The sequence below is a fragment of the Rhinoraja longicauda genome, chromosome 23, assembly GCF_053455715.1.
Source record: "Rhinoraja longicauda isolate Sanriku21f chromosome 23, sRhiLon1.1, whole genome shotgun sequence".
NCBI classification, from domain to species: Eukaryota; Metazoa; Chordata; class Chondrichthyes; order Rajiformes; family Arhynchobatidae; genus Rhinoraja; species Rhinoraja longicauda.
Window position 1 is genome coordinate 21,712,515 of NC_135975.1, and position 21,457 is coordinate 21,733,971.

General features: G+C 41.7%; 1 protein-coding gene across 1 annotated transcript; it reads right to left on the bottom strand.

The window, feature by feature from the left end:
• Positions 1-3,275: 3,275 nt before the first annotated feature.
• ndufa9a (NADH:ubiquinone oxidoreductase subunit A9a) lies at positions 3,276-18,834 on the bottom strand. The gene is made up of 11 exons (XM_078419820.1): positions 18,703-18,834; positions 15,434-15,604; positions 14,262-14,359; positions 12,199-12,290; positions 11,747-11,888; positions 11,554-11,656; positions 8,422-8,492; positions 8,230-8,306; positions 5,575-5,670; positions 4,090-4,156; positions 3,276-3,898 (listed from the first exon to the last, which is right to left on the bottom strand). Exons 1-11 carry the CDS (start codon positions 18,758-18,760, stop codon positions 3,728-3,730), a joined length of 1,146 nt encoding a protein of 381 aa, XP_078275946.1. The 5' UTR covers positions 18,761-18,834; the 3' UTR covers positions 3,276-3,727.
• Between the last annotated feature and the right edge of the window lie 2,623 nt (positions 18,835-21,457).

Genomic DNA, 21,457 nt, shown 5'->3' on the forward strand with positions numbered 1-21,457 from the left:
CACAATTCACACTACCCCCCAGCTTAGTATCATCTGCAAATTTTCTAATGGTACTTTTAATCCCTTCATCTAAGTCATTAATGTATTAATGCAACCTCTTCATGTGGGGTTGCTGCGCCTGCGCCGGCAATGCATCCTGGGAGCTGTAGTTCGTGAGGCTCTTCATGTGGGTTTATTCACAAAATGCTGGAGTAACTCAGCAGGTCAGGCAGCATCTCGGGACAGAAGGAATGGGTGACGTTTCGGTCGAGACCCTTCCTCAGGCTCTTCATGTGGAGTTACTGCGTGCTGCGCCTGCGCCGGCAATGCATCCTGAGAGCTGTAGTTCGGTAGGCTTTACCTGTGGGTTATGGTGTGTCCCTCCGCTCTGATCAAAGATAATAGAGCTCCTCTGGTACCTTTGGCTCAGATAGAGCTTTGGCTCAAGCTTTGCAGGGTTCTTCACTCATAGGCTGGTGTGCAAGGCCCCATCGGACGCCAAACATCCTTTGCGCCCGCTCACCCAGGATTCACAGCAACTGGGACCTCAACGCCTGTCATCTCGTCACCCTTTCTCCCGTCACGCAGCAACCCTCTGTGGCTCCGGTTTCAACATACTAGGAGCATGGAGAACCAGCTGGGAACAGACTTTGCGTCCTCCTCAATTCACTGTCGCACCGAACACCACAGCCCCACCCGGCTCGAACATGCCCCGCAAAGAGTGGGTCGCCCATAACCGGCTCTGCATAGGGGTCGGCCAGTTCAAAGCCAACATGCATTGTTGGGGGTTGTGTTCATTAGCAGCCTCTGTGTGTGGAGCAGACCAGCAAACAGCGCATGTCATTTTTGACTGCGCTGTCCTGCGCCCCCCTGGTGGAGGGGTAGACCTCACGGCCCTCGACAACAGCACATTGAACTGGCTACAGCACCTGGAGGGCGTTACATAACTTCTGCTGCCTCAAACGCAAGAAGGTTCACCATGCTGGTTTACACCAAAGATAGACCCAAAACGCTGGAGTAACTCAGCGGGACAGCCAGCATCTCTGGGGAAAAGGAATGGGTGACGTTTCGGGTCGAGACCCTTCTTCAGACAGTCTTGACCCTAAACATCCCCCATTCCTTCTCTCCAGAGATGCTGCCTGTCCCGCTGTTACTCCAGCATTTTGTGTCTATCTTTGGTGTAAACCAGCATCTGCAGTTTCTTCCTACAACTCAGCTCAGTGCGCCTAAACCCACATGACCTCCTGGTTGCTAAACACTTTAACTCCCCGTACCATTTCCAAACTGACCTTTCTGCCCTCGGCCTCCTCCACTGTCAGAGTGAAGCTCAATGCAAATTGGAAGAACAGCATCTCATTTTTCATATGGACATCACATTTCGCTTGGGCAGCTTACAACCCAGTGGTATGACTATCGATTTCTCTAACTTCAAGTAACCCTTGCTTTCCTCTCTCTCCATCCCTCCCCATCCTAGTTCTCCAACTGGGCTGACTGTTCCCGATTAAATTTTATCTGTTTGCTTTGTCACCTTCCCCTAGCTATCAATGATCTATTCTATATTTTCCTTGAAACTCATTCCTTTTGATCTCTCGTTTTCACACTTTACACATCCATATCTCTGTATCTTCCTCTCTCCTGACTCTGTCTGAAGAAGGGTCTTGACCTGAAATGTCACCCATTCCTTCTCTCCAGAGATGCTGCCTGACCCACTGAGTTACTCCAGTATTTTGTGTCTATCTTCGGTGTAAACCAGCATTTGCAGTTCCTTTCTATACATTTGCACTTGGGCCATGCTGGCAATGCATTCTGTGGGCTGTAGTTCACATTGGTTCCTCCAGCGTTTAGTTCCACACACCACCCACTACAACTAACACTCGTCTGTGTAACGCCTTTGCTGCAGACTTTTCATATGCTAAGAATTAATTACATCTTCCAATCTAAGTGCAGCCCTTGCATTTTTTAAATCTGTACTTTCACTGTAGCTGTAACACAATATTCTGCACTCTGTTTCATTTTGCACTACCTGATGTATTCATGTAAGGTATGAATTGCCTGGATAACATGCAAAACAAAGATGTTCATTGTTCCTCAGTATATGTGATAATAATAAATCAAAGCAACATGGTTACGTGTGAGGTGAGAAAAAAAAAATCTACAAGCACAAAATGAGTGGACAGAAGTTATCATACATCAAATCGTATCCTCGCCAGACTGCACAGTATACATCAAGTACACTTGCACCACAAAATACATTAAAAAAACCCCATCAGAATTAAAAGTGGGTCATTTGCCTCCTCATGCCTTCTCCATCTTTCAATAAGATTATGGCAGATCATTTAACTTAGTACCACTATCTTGTACCAACCCCATGTCTCTTGGATTCATTTTATATCCAGAAATTGATAAATCTTTACTGGGTTTCCATAGTCCTCTAGAGTAAAGAATTCCAAGATTCACTATCTGCTGGGTGAAAACATATCATAGAAACAGAAAATAGGTGCAGGAGGAGGCTATTTGGCCCTTCGAGACAGCACCGCCATTCATTGTGATCATAGTTGATCATCCACACTCAGTAACCCGTGCCTGCCTTCTCTCCATATTCCCTGATTCCGCTAGCCCCTAGAGCTCTATCTAACCATCTCATCTCAGACCTGAATGACTGATCTTGAGTTCCAAAACTCCCATTTCAAGATATCCTAGGTGGAGAAGTATCATCCTGCATCTATTCTATCAAGCCTCAAATTAGCAAGAATATGTTAGCCTTGGTGGGTGCAGTATGGATTCATCTGAATTATACAAAGGTTAAGCTGCATGGGGAATGAATCAACTAAGATCATATTCCTGGGAACACAGACTATCATTGCCAAAATAAATTAAATTTTGACATGAATTCTGCTAAAAGTTAGGGCCTATTGCACAGTAGCACGATCAAAAAAATTCTGACATTAAGGGGAAAATGAACAGATGCTTAGTAATCAAAGAAGTGGGTTTTAAGGAGCATCCAAGGGAAAAAAAAGGCAAAGGAGGCTCAGGAAAATAGTTTTGGAGCCAAGGATCTGAAATCATCCCAAATACTGTGGAATTAGTAAAATCATGAATGTAGAAAATGCTGAATTGGAGCACACATATCGTGGATGGTTATGGGCTAAATGAGGGATCTCAGTCAGGAGTAAAGTTATAAAAAAATATACCATTAGAAACGTGGTATATGTTTCAAGGTTATATCTGAAAATGAGATAATACAAAGTCAGTGGTTAATTTTACTTTTTAATTTGAGAGATTTTTGTTAACCAGATACAAAGAGATATGGAGTTAGATCCCAGTTCACTGAATGGAAGAATGGGGTTAAGATTAAATAATCTATTCCAGTTTTATAATCGGTTGATGGATCAACCTTCATTAGCTGAGTAATAAACTCTGAACTGTAATGGTGTTCAGAACATGTAAAAAAAACAGCACCTCAAAAAATGCAATGTTCCCTTAGTGTAACAATGAAATTGCAATTTAGGCCCTGTGCCCAAAAGTCTTGTGTGCATCACCTGGACTCAGATGCAAATGATATCTTTAACACCCAAACCTACAGTCAAAATCAAGTGAATATTGTGGCTGACCAAAGCCATTTTCCAGTCTTATCCTGAAACATTTATTAGACCACAAGCAACGCAGCTCTAAATATTTATTTATTTTAAACAGAACATTTCAACTTATGTACATTACGAGAGAAGTAGGTTGGACATCTTCTAAAACATTAGTAATTCACAGGTGTAGCTGGTTTTGCAACCTCAATTTCAGCATCATACCAGCGGTACCTGCGATGACGTCGTAAAACTTCAATTGCTTTCAGTTCAATGGGCGTTGGGTTAATTCCCAAGTCCTCCAGACCAGGAAGGTCAGGGTACTTCATATCACTGATGTGCAACTGAAATGAATTGAGATAATGCATGTGTGACAATTGCTTCAGACGTTCTCAGATAACATTTTTCTGAATCTCTAAATATTTCCCCATTGCAATCTATTTTCCTTTTTCAGAAAAGGCATTATATTTTCTGGTATAATTATATTGAAAGCACTGAGCTAATAGTGTGAAATATGGTCACAGTGCAAACATACCCTGTCTACTTTGTCTCGTGACGTCCATTGATCAAACGGGCTCAACTCAAACAGCCGTGCTACCAAACTGTGAGAAGAAAATGAAAATCAGTTAACAGATTATTATTGACTATTGACTAACAATTTAAAATGGTCTCAAACCAAATTGCAATAAATACTCAGCAACTCAATGATTTGTTGTGGAGAGAGAAACGGAATTAATATTTTAGGTTGAAAAATTAATGGCTGAACACGTTTTAATTTTCATAGAAGGGCAAGTAGAGAGAGAAAATCAAAAAAAAACATTTGAAGGGGGTTAGAAACCAGGAGAGGCTGAATTGCACAAAATGTTGTGGGATCAGCTGAGAGATGGTAGCAAAACTTTGTCAATCACAGTTGAGCTGCTGGAAAAGAAAAAATGATTGAAGAGAGGGGAAAATATGTTGTCCTGTGGGATGTAAACCTCTACAGCTGCTGGATGTCTGTCTTCTAATAAGAAACTGGTGACTGTTATCTGACAAATCGGGATTTAAAATTAGCAGTCGGCCCAGCATTAATTGCCATTTTTAGTAAAGTCCTAAGTTTCTACCTCTCTGCACATGGAGGTTATTTCCATCCAATTACAGTCCTGAAAGGTCTGGGTCCAATGTTTAGGTTATGTCCTTTTATTTCAAGAATCCCCAATTTGCAGAAATTGATTCAATCAAACTCATTCATTTTCCTTAAAACCTTGATAATCTCAATCATTCCAAGCATCCCTGGTCCATCCAAGCATCTAAGATCCAAGCATCTGAAGAAGGGTCTCCACCCGAAACGTCACCCATTCCCTCTCCTAGATGCTGCCTGACCAGCTGAGTTACTCCAGCACTTTGTGATACCAAGCATCCCTTTAATCAATAGTCTCAGTACAAAACAAAAACAGATATTTAGTTTTTTTAATTAACTCAACCAATGTGCTGTACGCTAACAAGAGATAACAAGATTCTCATAAATTTGATTGGCTGTCAAAGTCAATATCAATTTTCACTGACATGTATGAAGCAGTAATATCATGAAAATAATCCCTCGTAAGGGTTTGTTATGTTTCCTTATATATGGTGTATCTTATTTGCCTTAAATATTTAGAACATTTGAGATAAGGTGATGGATGGTGGAATTTTCAACCACAGATTGCAGTTGAGGACAAAACATTAAATATATATTGGGGAATTTGCATTAGGTCAGATTTCCCCAAGTAAGAGCTTCCAAAACCCAGGGAGCTCCCTGTGGTTGGCGATCTGTCAGTCAGATAATCTGACCCAATAAAACATTTCAGAGCCATATCAACAACCATGAGGTTACAGAAGAATTTAAAAAGCATTTATATTAGTTTGAAATCCAAAGGAGAATCCTCTCAACTAAAAGCCAAGAGAAAACTGATGGAGACAGGTAACTTGTAATTTTCCATTTGCACAATCATGGATAGCAGTGTATTGTGTCACATTGTTTACTTTTTCAGGTACTTACTGATAGAGGGGCCTTGGCAATGGGTATGCAATAAACGGTCTGTGCATGACAGCATATACATATTCCACAAGGTCATGCAGAAGGTATCGATGAGGTCTGTTAAATGAAGGAAATATTTTATTAGGGTATGGATACTGAACCAGAAATAACATACTTATTTTTAATCACAGAAAATTCAGATCGTCTTTGTGGGAAGAGAAACAAAGTCAATGTTTCAGGTCTGGGATCCTGGATCAGAACTTAAAGGAGGCAGAGAAGCTAGTAAAGCTAGAGTCACTAGAGATTGGAATCTGGAGCAACAAATAGTCTGCTGGCAGAACTCAGTGTGCCTGGCAGCATCTGTGCAGGGAAATGGAGAGGTGTCAATTCAGACTTGGACCCTTAACCAGTATAGAGAGACATAGGGATGGGGTAACAGCTGGCAAGCAATAGGTAGATCCAGGTGAGGAAGGCTCGAATGGCAGATAGATTCAGGTGGAAGAAAGAAGGGTGGAAATATCAAGAGGCTGGGAGGTGATAGGTGCAGGCAACAAAGGGCTGCAGATGATAGAATCATCCAAGAAGAGAAGGTGGAGCATGGAACCAAATAAGGGAGGTACAGTGGCAGATGCCAACAGTGGGAGAAGGGGAAAATACTGGGCGATAGGGAGTTGAAATGGGGTTGAGAATGGGGTTGAAAAGAAGATATGTGAGAGAACCTGGGTAGATCAGTAGGAATGAGACAGGGACAGAGAAGGAACTGGCCCCAAACTGGAGAATACAATGTTCATGTCGTTGGGTATGTAGAGTACCCAGGCAGGATGTGAGCTGCTGTTCCTCTAGATTGCATTTGCCCTCACCTGGGCAGTAGGGGAGGCCAAAGTTAGACAGGTCAGTGTGGGAGCAGGAATCAGGAGCTCCAGATGGCCACGGCACACAAAGCGCAGGTGCTCGACAAAGTATTTGCCTAGTCTGTGCTTGGTCATTGAGGGGCTTCTCGTTTCCGTCCACTAACTCCTCATCCCACTAAGTTTAGCCCAATATAATAATTACATTTTAGTTCCATTACAATTCTTGAACTGTTGTAATAAATGACAAGTATTGATGATTATTTACATTCATATAAACCAATAACACTATCATTCCAACCTGCTGTAAGAATGGCAGTATTAAAGGTGTACATGGGAATTATGTGAAAGCATCTAATGAAAATCTCAGGCAGATATTTGAAAGGAGACACAAGGAACTGCGGACTCTGGAATCCTGAGTAAAACATAAAATGGTGGTGTAACTCAGCGGGTCAGGCAGCATCTCTGGAAGATGTGATTGGCAACATTTTGGGTCGAGACGCTAAGGAAAATGAGCCACCTCCTTGAAGGAAGCTTCCTTACAGATGTATAATTTTTTCTCATATCATTTTAATGAAGCACAAGAAACAATGTTGTTATTTTTACTAATGGTGTAGAGCTCAATCACCACCATGGCTTATAAAGTGGTCATTAAGGATTGCTGGACAGCAGGAAGATACATTAGTGATTTAGGCAAACAGAAATTCAAACTGTGAATAATAAAGTGCCAGATGAACTCAGTGCGTTCTGCAGCATCTATGGAATGAATGGACAAATGACATTTCAGGTTGGGACCCTTCTTCAGGCTGTGAATAAAGATTTTCATGCAGTTGGTGGGGAATCTACTCTTGTGGGTTCTGACAGAGCCATGTGTAGGAAGGAACAGTAGATGCTGATTTAAACTGTGCACACAAAAAGCTAGAGCAACTTAGCGGGACAGACAGCATCTCTGGAGACCCTTCTTCAGACCATTCAGAGCAATGGTGGACTGAAGGGGATGTTTCCATGCTACATCTCTCTGACCTCTACGGGGATCCCTGTGCACATTGAGCACCAAGGTAGTAAACCCATGGACATTTGACAGATCTGTTGCAAGATTTGCACCATAGCACATTAAGATTGTATATTTTGAGATGCGACATGAGGCACAATATTTTTGATAGACGAGCTTCTGATTCACTGATGCTGACTTGGAGAATGTCTGATACAGAGTAACTGTGTGGGAGCAGAGAAACACTGAAATATGTAGTGGGTACATTATAGCATGAAAGAATATTTCAAAAAGGATTAAAGAAGGGTCTCGACCCGCAACGTCACCCATTCCTTCTCTCCAGAGATGCTGCCTGTCCCACTGAGTTACTCTAGCATTTTGTGTCTACTTTCAAAGAGGATTGGTGAACTACCAAAAGAATGAAGAATTAATGGACCAAGTGTCACTAACTAAGATTACTGTTAACAACATTATAATGCTTTACACAGAACAGAAACCAGGCTAAAGAGATCTGAAATGAGTGTAGTAATGTTTAAGGACTTGGAAGGAAAGTTATAAAGGACTGCTAGATGTAAAGCTTTGAAGGATTTGGACTGTAAAGTGACACGGTTATAATACTACCCTCACAAGAGAACAAGTGAGAAAGGAAAAATTGATGAAAATAAAATGGGCTAGCATTAATCAAAGGAGAGTTAGGGGTTCTTAAGAATGACCGATTTTGTCAAAAAGCCACAGAGAAACCAATACAATGAAACTATGTGTGGCACAGAGAACAGGTAGGGGTGAGATTAAGGGCAGAAGGAGCAAGAAGTAGTTGTTTGGCCAACAAAAACTTACCCAACTATAATGTATGTTTTCCCAATGGAGTCAGGTTCTTTAATCACACTTACAATTGCTTTAGCCACATCCACCACCTATTTATTAAGAGAAAAAAAACAAGTTTATTTATTTAGTTAACTGAAAGAATTAGGAATATAATTATTGGTAAACAATGTAAATAAATCAGAAACCATTTTCTAATGTACATACATACACAGGCTGTTTCACGGTCTTCTTGCCCAGAGAAATAAGTGGCGTGGCACGCCCAAACCACCGCATTTCTGGAAGATAAAAATTGCACTCCTCTTCAAATATGTACTTAAAAATAGGAAAGTGTGTCATTAGTTTATTTAGCGACAGACAGAACATTTATTTCCATGAAAACCAGCAATATATATTCCTGGTGTTTCATTAGTCAATAATATGATAAAGTAAAATACTTCCACTAATGAATTTAAAAGGAAGTTCTGATTCCACATTCAATTCAATTCAGCCTTTTGTTACTGAATATTTTTTGCTCGAACAGTCTGGGTTGGCTCCAATGCTTGAAGGAGATGCTAACCAGTAGAAATCATTCTCTTATCCAAAATAAACTTTGGTTCTAACTTTGTGACCTTTATTAATCTTAAATCTAACTTTTACCCTCAGTTAATGTACACTGATATTATATTTTTGATTTTGTTTTGTATAAACCTATTTGATTAGTAAGGGTGTCAGGGGTTATCAGCAGAAGGCAGGAGAATGGTCCTGGAACTTAAGAACTCAAGACAATGGCAGCACAGTGGTGGAGCTGCGAGTCTTGCTGCCTCATAGCTCCAGAGACCATGGTTCGATCCTGACGCCAGGTGCTGTCTGTGTGGAGTTTGAAAGTTCTTCCTTTGACTGTGATAGCTTCCTCTGGGTGCTCCGATTTGCTCCCACATCCGAAAGATCTGCAGATTTGCAGGTTAATTAGCCTCTATAAATTGCACCTAGTGTGTAGGGAGTGGATGAGAAAGTGGGATGACATCGAAGTAGTGCAAATAGATGATCGACAGTCAGCATGGACTCAGTGGGCTGAAGGGCCTGTTTCCATGTTGTGTTTCTAAAAATTAAGGTTTTGAAATGCTCATTACAATTTTAAGATGTGATTTAAGCAGGGTTTTTTACATCAGTTACATAATCTTGTTGCACTCCATTCCTCCAGATATAAAGGCTAGTGTTCAATAAATCTTAATAATTACTCTCCAAGACTTTGTAATGTTCTACATTCATAGATACTCAAATCTGTTTGGTCCTTCAGTGTTTCTGTGATTTTACTATTTCATAACTATTTTACAATTTACTATTAGCATTTCTTTGTAATTGAATGTTTCCATCTACATTACCCACAATGTTATCTATCTTTACATGATCAACAAACATGTAAAAGTGCCTTCTTTATAAAAAAAATAATAGGATGCATGAAATGGTAATCTAAATATCTGTCATAAGTCCTCACCATTTCACCCTCAATAAGTTTAATAGCCAACTTAATAACTTGCTTTTAGTTCCATGAGCTTTTTAAAAAAATAGTCATATGAGGAATATTATCGAATTTTTAAATTTGTTCAAGATTCAAGATAGCTTTATTTGTCATCCAATATTGGACGAAATTCAGTCACCCACAGTCCAACAATAAAAGCATTAAATAGGCATTAAAATTACACAACCCCAAAAACACACAAAAAAAGAAACATCCATCAAAGAAACATCCATCACAGTGAGTCTCCTCCAGTCCTCTCCTCACTGTGATGGAAGGCCACAATGTCTTTCCCTTCTCCTGCTGTCTATCAAATACCATACCATACCATACACATACAGCCGGAAACAGGCCTTTTCGGCCCACCAAGTCCGTGCCGCCCAGCGATCCCCGTACATTAACACTATCCTACACCCACTAGGGACAATTTTTACATTTACCCAGCCAATTAACCTACATACCTGTACGTCTTTGGAGTGTGGGAGGAAACCGAAGATCTCGGAGAAAACCCACGCATGTCACGGGGAGAACGTACAAACTCCTTACAGTGCAGCACCCGTAGTCAGGATCGAACCTGAGTCTCCGGCGCTGCATTCGCTGTAAAGCAGCAACTCTACCGCTGCGCTACCGTGCCGCCCTAATATTCATATATATTATCCTGACTTAATTAAGGCTGATAGTGTAAATGTAGGGACATTTTATTAACTGGAGAGAGTCACGCAACAGAATGTCCTAAGCATGCTATTAACATTATTGCATTTTGTGTTATATGCAGATGATGCGGATAAGTGGTTAATAATGCACTTTCACAGGTGCAATAGAAAGGGAACTTAGTTTCCCCTTTTACTATTTAAGAGATGCAAATTCATAGGGATTTGAAAGTGTATATTCACCAATCCCAAAGGTGCAAGGCTGCTTGACAAAGCAGCTAAGAAAGCACATGGAGATTTGGATTTGTAAATAGGGTCAATGAATACAAAAACAGGTTATGCTAAACATTAAAAGCAGAAAACACAGTGATGGTTCACTGAACTAATATCAGAATTGAAAAAGTTCCGTTAGATGGAGAGATTGCAGAAGTTGGGAATGTCTGTCATACAACATAGATTGTTATATGGAAACCTAAAACAATAATTATGATAAGGAAAGAATGGACAAACGGTTTCTTCTGACTTGGGCACTTAACCTGAGATCATCGATTTAAAATAATGAATTATACTGGAAAATATATTTCCCCCCCACTATATACAAAAGTTAAGATTTGAAACCTATAAGGGTGATGGAATCAGGTTTTACAAGAAATTTCAAAAGGCAACTAGATATGTATTCAAAGTAAACTATTTGGGGGTTATCTGTAAAAAGGTGGGTGTAAGAAGCAGACCAGGCCTGCAGCGGCACAGAACGGTGGAGTAGCAGTGGAGGACACCTACAACTTTGCTTGGCCAGGCTGACCCTGCAACGTTGCCAGGACATTGGGTCTTTAAAGCCAGCTGCGCTTAAAGCAACTTGGACTTTGAGAATGGTGCCAAAACCTAGCACTCTTGTAAATTGTCTCAGCGGACTATTTCTATACATTTTGTATTTAATCTTATATATAGTAATACTTCACTGAACTGTATGTAAAAAAAGAATTTCACTGTACCTTGGTACATGTGACAATAAAGAATCATTGATTTAAATGGACAGATTCATGGCATCAACAGTCTGCTTTTATGTCCTATATCATTCTATAGACAAAGAGGTCTACTTGACAGAGTAACAAGCCAAATCAAAGATATTTTATCAATTCTATTGACTAATTGTGATTCAAAACATTCTGGTGTCTTCAAAAAGTTTCTTACGTGAAAAATAATTTAGGAAACTGTCTTCTCTTCCAAATATTTCAGATGGTTTGATGATGGTGGAATCTGGAAATATATCTCTCACAACCTTTTCTCCAACAGCCTGATAGAAGAGAATAAAGTGCGCATGTTTTTAATCATTCGGAATACTTTGCTCAAGACTAAGGTTTTCATAATGCGCTGTTCTTCATACCTTTGTTCGTAAGAGCCTTGAACTACTCTTCATGTCAGCATTCAGATGAGAAACGTGGATTAATTTTTCAACTCCAGCTTCCCTTGAGGCGAGAGCAATATCTTGTGGAATTTTGACATTGACATCGTCAAACTTGAAATTACTATAAAAAAAAAGAAAAACAGTAAGTGACAATAGCAAAAGAAAACAATTTTAAAATATAATGTTTTTGGCAGTCACTTTTATGAAATATTGCCAAGTTAAGCGCAACATTAGTGCCAAGAAATACTTTGGGGAAAAAAAGGAAAAAACTAAGAAGCAAACTGTATTCTCACAGTGTGGCCACCAGAGATTTTTTCAAGTTTCACCTAATAACTCCAGATTCCATTGTCCAGAGGAAAAAGAAAGTATTCCTTGTAAAACAATGTACTGAAAAACAACTATTATTTTTGCTTTGATAAATTAGCACTTACCTGGTTTCCCACTCCCTTCCGACAAGATTAATAACAACATTGGAACATTCTACAGCTTGTCTGGTGGAATCTTTATCTCTAGGATCCCATTCCTAATAGAAATAAAATCAAATCAAAGTATTGCTTCATAGAAAGAATAAATCGCAGTCAAGCTTTGGAACTTCACCATCTCCGTATAGTGGCATCTTGCATGCAACAGCCCCAAACTGGAAACCAAAATAATTTATTATATATTTATTCATAATATTTTGCCATATCTAAATTATTTGGGGTGGCAAATTTCAAGGATAATTTCACTTCTATTTCAGTTTAAATCCAACTATCAGCGTCAATGTATTGGAAAGATGGATCTTTACATGTGACTATAGAGTTTGCATGAAATGCACCCAGTCAGTTTACAGCAGCAAGAGGATAATCTCTCTGCTTCCAAAGCAGCTACTAATTTCAACCAATTCCTTAGACTGGATCATTGCCACCGGACAAAATACAGTTAGTTTCCAACCACATGATACATATCTACACCAATAAATAAATCCTAAATTTACCATTGTGCCCACTGCTGTTGAACTGTCTCTATATGCCCAGTAGTTTATATAACACATTAAGAACGTGGAATCAAAAAACGCTGCCCTAACAGGATAAATTAAACCACCATCCTCAATCTTGAGATAACCAGTGTGTTTTATTGTCAACTAGATGGGCTAGGACACGTTGGGTCCAAACCTCTCTTGCGGGCCCAGCAACCCTCCCCCAACTGATGACCTGTGGACCCGTTGTTGGCCGGGGAGTCTCCCCCGGGGCCATGGGCGGGTGAGGAGGAAGAGGAAAGGGGAGAGGGAGACACTCATCCCGGTCCCGGGCGGCCAGAGTGAGCCGTGGACCCATTGGGTGCAAACCTCTCTCGACGGCGAGGGCCATCTTCTTTGACCCTCTGCCGCCGCACTGCACCACAGGAGGAAGGTCAGACGCGGGGCATGCCAGGACGGGCGCCAGTCCTCCCGGCGGCGGGGGGAGTGCATTTATTAAAGGTTATTAAGTTCATTGCTTTTAAAATGTAAGAAAACTTGATCAATCAAGACCGCAGGCGAATGGTGAGTAGGGTGGGCCTAAAATTGTTGCGCTATCGTGTACCGTTTTGGCTGTAGTTCGGGTACGTTCAATCAAACTAATAAACTGACAAACAAACAAACAAGATGAGAGTTTTAGTAATATATATAGATTAAGTATATATTTTTAGAGTGTTGCAGTCACTGTGTTAATGTAGGAGACTGATTTGTATACTAAATTCACACAACACCAGAGACACGATAATCTGTTTTAATTCATTGACAATTACTATTATTCGGGACACCAGAGATAACCTCCTTCCTCTTCTTCAGCGTGGTGCCTTTGGGCCTTTCATATGCACCTGTAAGGGGAGGGTTTGGGCTGCAGGTGGAAGATGGGAGTGTCATTATGTCTTGGTTTAACATCTCATCTAAAGGACAGCACTTCTGACTAATACTTTTATTTGTGTGGTCCACTTAATGTTTAAAAAATCCCGTGGCATCTCATGGAAGCTGGAAGATGAACAATGTATGCAATATCATGGCAGGGGAATAAACATTTTAAGAGGCACACCAAATAACCCAAGAGAAGCATGAAATTAAAGAGAAGGAATTTCTCGGCAGCTGAAGGCATAAATGGCAGTGCTAAAGGTTAAATTTAGGGATAACAAAGAGGCCAGAACTACAGTAAGCCTGGATTATGTGCTTCAATCTGTAGAGTCAGATTCAAACCCACAAACGTTGAACTCAGGTAAATTTACTTTCAACTGAAGTAAGGCTAACTCTCTCATCACAGCACTTCAAGTGAAAGCAGCTTCCACTAGCTGTGAGTGTGGATGACTTACTCACACATTTCCACACGATCACTGCTTTCTCCCTCTTAATTTTAATGGAAAATCATTATACTGCAGCCAGAGAAACTGTAGCACAGTATGTCAATATTATCACTTTAAAACTTATCAAACACATCAACCAGTTAAAGCTTCACATTTTCTTACAAGAGTAAATGAGACTCACTAGAAAAGTCAGCTGTCCAAGATCACCCATAAGTTTGAGATGGTGAACATCATATGGATCACAACGATATGGGATGACTACTTGAGAGCCAATCCGCCCTAAAAACAGGGAAATATTTTGATATTAAACAGAATCTTAATGATATTGAAGCCTGGGAAGGGTACCTGGATGCCTGCAACAAACTCATTGAACAAATATTATCAGAATCAATTAAAATCCAATGTCAGAATATTTTTTTAATTCTTTGACCATTGCCTGTAGTACAATATAGGCCATTTGGTGGTGCTTGCAAGATTGTTGAGAATAGTGCATAGACATTGTCTACATGGACTTTAATAAGGCCTCTGACAAGGTACTACATGATAGGCTGATCTGGAAGGTGAAATGGTTTGGGATCCAGAGTGACTAGCCAATTGGATACAAAATTAGCTTGAAGGTAGAATATAAGTTTGGTGGTAAAAAGGTTGTTTGTCAGACTGGAGTCCTGCAACAATTGGTGTGCCCCAGGAATCGGTGCTGGGTGCACTGTTATTTGATACTTACATTAAGGATTTTGATATAAATGTGGGTGGCATGGTTAGTAAGATTGTGGCTGACATTAAAATTGGTGGTATGGTGGGCAGTAAAGAACGCCATCTAAGATTATAATAGGATTAACTGGACAGTGAGTTGAGGAATGACAAATGGAGTTTAATTCAGATAAATGCATGGTGTTGCACTTTGGTAAGACACACCAAGACAGGATTTACACTGGGGAGTGTTGTAGAACAGGCAGACCCAGAGGTGAAGATATAAAGTTCCATGAAAGAAGCGGCACTAGACAGGTTACTGAAGAAGGCATTTACCAAGCTTGCCTTCATTGGGCAGTATAATGGGTACAGGAGGTGGAACTAATTTTAAAAATAATTACTATTGATATGTCAAGTTTTGGGGATTCAATCATTCTTATAGCAAATACATTTTCCTTGAAGTTCTTATGTGATAGATGTCATAATGTAGACTTGGAACTGTAGCATTCTTAGCAAGAACTCCTTTGCAATGCAGTAAGTCTAAAAATAACATTTTTCTTTAATGCACTGATGTTTAAGAACGTTTCTATGTTGAACAAAGTGTTTAAAGAATGTATATCCTTAATGTCTATTAGATCAATTAATTTAAGTGTTCGACCGTACCAAGTCTGTTAACCACATATCGTCCAAGAAATCCGGATGCTCCAAAAACAGTCGCCACAATCCCACTGAAAGATGATCGACCACTTTTACCAGCGGGTATAACAGCATGGTGAATATTCCTTTTCTGAATTAAGACAGACACTGCCGAGGCCAAGCCTGGAGACACAACACCTGCAACATAATGTAAGTACATATGGTTATCTGCATACATGCAATTCATAACAGGTAATAATTACCATCTGTAGGAAATACTGCATAGATGATGATTAAATATAGTTTTAAAAAAAACTTTTATATACCGATAAGAAATTGCTACCTGCAATTAATGTAGCAAATTGAAAAAAACAATACAATTCAGGAAAAGCCCCTAAGAATAGTAAACATTTGAGGATAAGAAAATACTACGTTTTTTTTAAACAGACCCAATAAATATTCATTTAACTTTCCAAGTCAGCACCACTGGTTCACTCCAAAATTCGTATTCCACATCCACACAAGCAAAATTTTACAAAAGATTCAATTATTCAACAGTTTACATCCAAGTGAAATTAGCAGCCTTGTAAAATGAAGGAAATCAATGGAAAAATGAACAAATGTATCTGCAATGAAATTTGCTCGATTTAAGGGAAAAAATCACACAATTCCTTTAAAAATATAAAATTTTGGCACATTACAAAACAAACATTCTAGGATGAAGTAAAATTTCAAGTGGCAATGGAATTTATTTGTTCTGATCTTAAACAGTTTAGTTCATTATAGGATTAACAAAGGTGGCTAAACATCACATCCGCCTACACATTATTTGGGGTTCATCTGATATGTTCTTCGTTCATTGGACTTCTCCAATTCAAACAGTAACCTTCAGATACAGAATCATAACTCCTCTAACAACCACATATTTGTGGATTATCGCTATTATAACATATTTGACGGAATTTTTCCCCCCATCAGAGCTCCTAAAATACACTCAGCCACGTTCCATACTTTTAACCCTACTTTAATACTCCTTTTTTTCTTTCCATATTTGCACATTGTGACGTGGGGAAAGCAGGATGCAGAATAATTCCATATTCTGTACATGGGAAAGTGACAAGACAGGCAGAGGGAGTATCTAACTGTGAATATTTTGATGGAAGTACATAGTGGATGAAGGAACATGGTGATATTCTCCAAGTTCAAATACTAGAACCAATGGTATATCTTAAGTTGAACTTGGTGCAAACATTGCTGCCGATGTGGAAATGGTTGATAGCTTCAAGTTTTTTGGCGTTCATAATAAGCAATGATCCGTTGTTGACCAACCACATTGATGCGACAACCAAGAAGGCACACCAACATCTCCTGAAGAGACTGAGGAAATTCGGCATGTCTCCAATGAGTCATACAAATGTCTACAGATGCACCACAGAAAGCATATTGCTGGGTTGCACCACTGCTTGGTTTGGGACCAGCTCTGCCCAAGACCGCAAGAAATTGCAGAGTTGTAGATGTAGCCCAGTACATCACACAGAACAGATGTGCAACCTGACTCCCTCTACACTTCACACTGTCTTGCAAAATAAGCCAACATAATCAAAGACTGCCCTGCCCCTGGTCATTCCTTCTTCTCCCATCCAGCAGAAGGACCATTCAGGCTCCTGAATGGTCCTTCCATAGTCGAGAGTACTATCCAATTCACCTCTACCCAATTATGGACATTGGACTTTGTCTATGAAACTGATGAGCTGCAATGCTGAGAACTATATATAGCACTCTGTATCTTCCCCATTGCTCTATCATCATATCATATCATATATATACAGCCGGAAACAGGCCCTTTCGGCCCACCAAGTCCGTGCCGCCCAGCGATCCCCGTACATTAACACTATCCTACACCCACTAGGGACAATTTTTTACATTTACCCAGCCATTTAACCTACATACCTGTACGTCTTTCCACTGACCGGTTCGCACACAACTAAAGCTTTTCACTGAGCACATGACAGCAAACTAAACTCAAACTTAACTCAACATGTTTTCTCATCCAACTTTAGAGGCTCTGAGGAAAATTATTCCACTCCCCTTGCCCTGTTGTTTGGCATCAGCTGACTGAAGGCTCGTATGTGAAGCATAACAAAAGCAGATACATTAAAACTAACAGGAAGAAGAAGTAAAATCCTGCTCATGATAGACATTGTACTTGAGTTTGACTTGATTGTGTTTACATCTGGTATATCCAATCTGATTGGATAGCATGCAAAACAAAGCTTTTCATTGTACTCGTTACTATAATAAACCTAAACCAACAATTATACACACGGCAAGCTGCATGCCGGGACACTCCGGGCCAGCAGGCCTAACTCGCCCGCAGTGGTCAGAAGACGGAGGACTCCTCGCTGCACAGGGTGCCATGGCCTACGGAGAAACTGACGCGGAACGAGTGTTCGAAGGCCCAGCGCTCAGGTCGGAGTCCCGTGGTCAGGTCAGGTCATGCCGAGGACAAGTCAAGCCCCTGTGAATGTGGTCGGATCAGACTGAGGACGAGGTCAGGTTGGAGTCGGGCCAAGGACAGGGCCCCGAGGACGAGGTCACTCCAAAATGGACGGTCCATATCACCAAGAACCAAGGGGGACTCAGAGTGGGGGAAACGAAGAAGAGATGAGTACTTTGTGCAATTTTGTCAGTGCCTTTGTGGCAACTCTTTTGTGCACTTTGTATGCAAAGACAAAGAATGTCACTGCACCTAGCTATGTATAAGTGACAATAAAGTATCATCATCATCATCACAAGTGCAGAAACAAAACTGTGGCTTATAAACACACTGTGGGGGTGGTGGGCAGTGAAGGGTGAGTGAAGCAGCTACAGAAGAAGGGTTCCAACACCAAACGCTTTCTGTCAGTTCCCTCCAGGGTTGCTACCTGTCCCGCTGAGTTTCTCCAGCACTTGTGGTTTACTCAAGGGTGAGTGAAGGTTGAGAACATGTTCTGGATTATGTAGAAACAAGAAACTGTAGATGCAAAAATAAAACTGCACAAAGTACTGGAGTAGCTCAGCAGAGAGAGAGAGACCCCAGCATGGCCAACCTGGGGCCAGGTGTGACGGGGGCTGCGGATCACAGGCCGGTCTGGTCCGACCCGACCCGACCCGGGCCTTGCCGACACCCCGGGCCGGTGAGTAAACACCGGCTGCAAACTCTCTCCGCACCCGATACGTGAGTCGGTTTTCTGCCGGAGCCGGGTTAAAACGCGGGCCGGGGCCCGATGAGCTGAGCTGAAGCCACCGACACTTACACGACATTGGGAGGACGCGGCGGCCGATCCCGCCGCCCAGCGCCAGCGTCGCCGCCATCTTGCTCAGCTGACACCAGCAACAATGAGAGGGGGCGGCCGCCGGGGGGCGCTCACTGACTGCAGACGCTGCCGGGTTGCACAGACTGCGTTTACTGTCCAGACGCTGCCGGGATGCACAGGCTGCACTGTCTGCAGACGCTGCCGGGATGCACAGGCTGCACTGTCTGCAGACGCTGCCGGGATGCACAGGCGGCGCTCACTGTCTACAGACGCTGCCGGGCTGCACAGGCTGCACTGTCCAGACGTTGCCGGGCTGCACAGGCGGCGCTCACTGTCCAGACGCTGCCGGGCTGCACAGGCGGCGCTCACTGTCCAGACGCTGCCGGGATACACAGGCTGCACTGTCTGCAGACGCTGCCGGGTTGCACAGGCGGCGCTCACTGTCTGCAGACGTTGCCGGGCTGCACAGACGGCGCTCACTGTCTGCAGACACAGCCGGGCTGCACAGGTGGCGCTCACTGTCCAGATGCTGCTGGGTTGCACAGGCTGCACTGTCTGCAGACACTGCCGGGCTGCACAGGTGGCGCTCACTGTCTGCAGACGCTGCACAGGTGGCGCTCACTGTCTGCAGACGCTGCACAGGTGGCGCTCACTGTCTGCAGACGCTGCACAGGTGTCGCTCACTGTCCAGACGCTGCCGGGTTAGATGTAGGGATACAGCGCAGAAACAGGCCCTTCGGCCCACCGGGTCCGCGCCACCCAGCGATCCCTGCACACTAACCTACACCCACTAGGGACAATTTTTACATTTGCCCAGCCAATTAACCTACAAACCTGTACGTCTTTGGAGTGTGGGAGGAAACTGAAGATCTCAGAGAAAACCCACGCAGGTCACGGGGAGAACGTACAAACTCTGTACGGACAGCACTCGCAGTCGGGATCAAACCCACATCTCTGGTGCTGCAAACGCTGGAAGGCAGCAACTCTACCGCTCTGCCACTCTGATGTACATTAAAGAGCTGCTGGAATCCATAACACAGGGAATTGTTATTCTGACAACTCTTGATGTGCAGTTGATTTGTGCTTCATCTTTGTGGATTCTCCAGTACCAATCACTATAAGCAGCATTGAAAGCAGGAGAAGAGGAGTGTAAATGAGAACCCACAAACGTCACAAAGGTTATGAAATTCGATACAAAAGTACCTCCACCTTGAACACTAATATCCATTCCCCTTCTAAGAGCACCTTCTAATGCAATGGAAGGAGAGCCTGCACCTGCACTTGCACTTTTACCTCTTCCCTTCTCACAATAGAGGGACCCAAACAGTCCTTTCAGGTGAGGCAGCAAACTGCATGCACTTATGCACCGCATTTACTTCTCCCAAAGTCATCTCCTCTGCATTGGAAAAACCAAATGTTAATTGAATGAACACCTCCATTCTGTCTATAGGGATGGCACTGAGCTTTCCCACGCTTGTATCTCCATCTCCTCTGACCTATTAGATGTTGAGGAGGAGGAATATCTTCTCTGATTGAACCACAAATCTTTGACATTCTTGATTTTTGAGAGATATGGAGATTGAGTCATTGAGTATAGTAAAAGCCAAGATCAGCATGAATGGTAGAAAAGGGTCTCACTCAGGGCCTTATGGCCTCTTCCTGTTCTAGTTTCACCTTCACATTTCCCCCTCAATGATCAGAGCAGACAATCTTGGCTAATACCTGTAATAATTTCCATCTTCTATGGAAAGCAAAACAGAATAAACTCAGATCAAACTGCATTTATCAGAACTGGGAAAGAGAGAAGACAAATTTGTTTTAAGTTGCAGGGTAGATGGGGAAGGAATGACAAAGAAAAAGGTAATCTCTGTGATAGGCTGAGGCAATAAGCTGTTGACAAAGTAATTTGTTTGTAGGGAGGCCAAAGGCAGAAGTGGGCAATTATTATTTCAGTACTTGCAGCTTTATGATTTTCCTTAACTAATACTGTTCTACTGTCCAACAATCTACCAAGGATATTTCCCAAGCGGGTTTGAAATAAAATCATGTACCAGCAAAGAAAAAAACCTGAAATGATTAAAATTACAGAATGAAATCTTTAACATATTGCAACTAATAATTAAATGATGAAAGAGTCCAAAATGGCTTAACAGAATTTGCACAAACCCTTGACTTTATTCTATTAGTCCAGTGGAACACTTCTAATTTTGCTTTAAAAACATCTTCACATTAACAGCAACAATAACACTTCAGTATTTAGATGTTGATAAAAACTAAAAAGTGATCCAATGTCTTTATAATGTACAAGCACATTTACACAGGGCATATGTCGTACACCTGTTCTGTAAATGGTAAGTGATTCACATCCTCCTTCTCCTTACAGCAGATCACAGCAGATTTACATCTGGAGAGGCTCCTGTTTGTGGGGTGTGAAGCAACTCACTGGGATCTCCAGACTATTCAGAGACAAACAGCTTCACACTGGAGAGAAACTGTTCACTTGGTTCAAGTGAGGGAAATAATTCATTCCATCATCCACCCGGCTGACTCACCATCACGTTCATACAAAGGGTTGGTCATTCACCACCTCTGTGTGTGGCGAATGACTGGATGATTCATCTCAATTGGTGAGACACCAGGGAATTCACTGGTGAGTATGGGAAACACGGTCTGTTTGGTAGACTGAAGAGACTAGCAAGCGTACACAGGAACAGGCCATTCATCTACTCTGAGGGCTGGCACACCAATGAGTTCA

Coding starts and splice junctions, on each gene's coding strand:
- ndufa9a (XM_078419820.1), bottom strand. CDS start 18,760: ATGGCGGCGACGCTGGCGCTGGGCGGCGGGATCGGCCGCCGCGTCCTC. Junction 11,657..11,746: donor CAAGGCTCTTACGAACAAAG/GTATGAAGAACA, acceptor CTCTTCTATCAG/GCTGTTGGAGAAAAGGTTGT. Junction 5,671..8,229: donor AAAACATACATTATAGTTGG/GTAAGTTTTTGT, acceptor TTCATTTAACAG/ACCTCATCGATACCTTCTGC.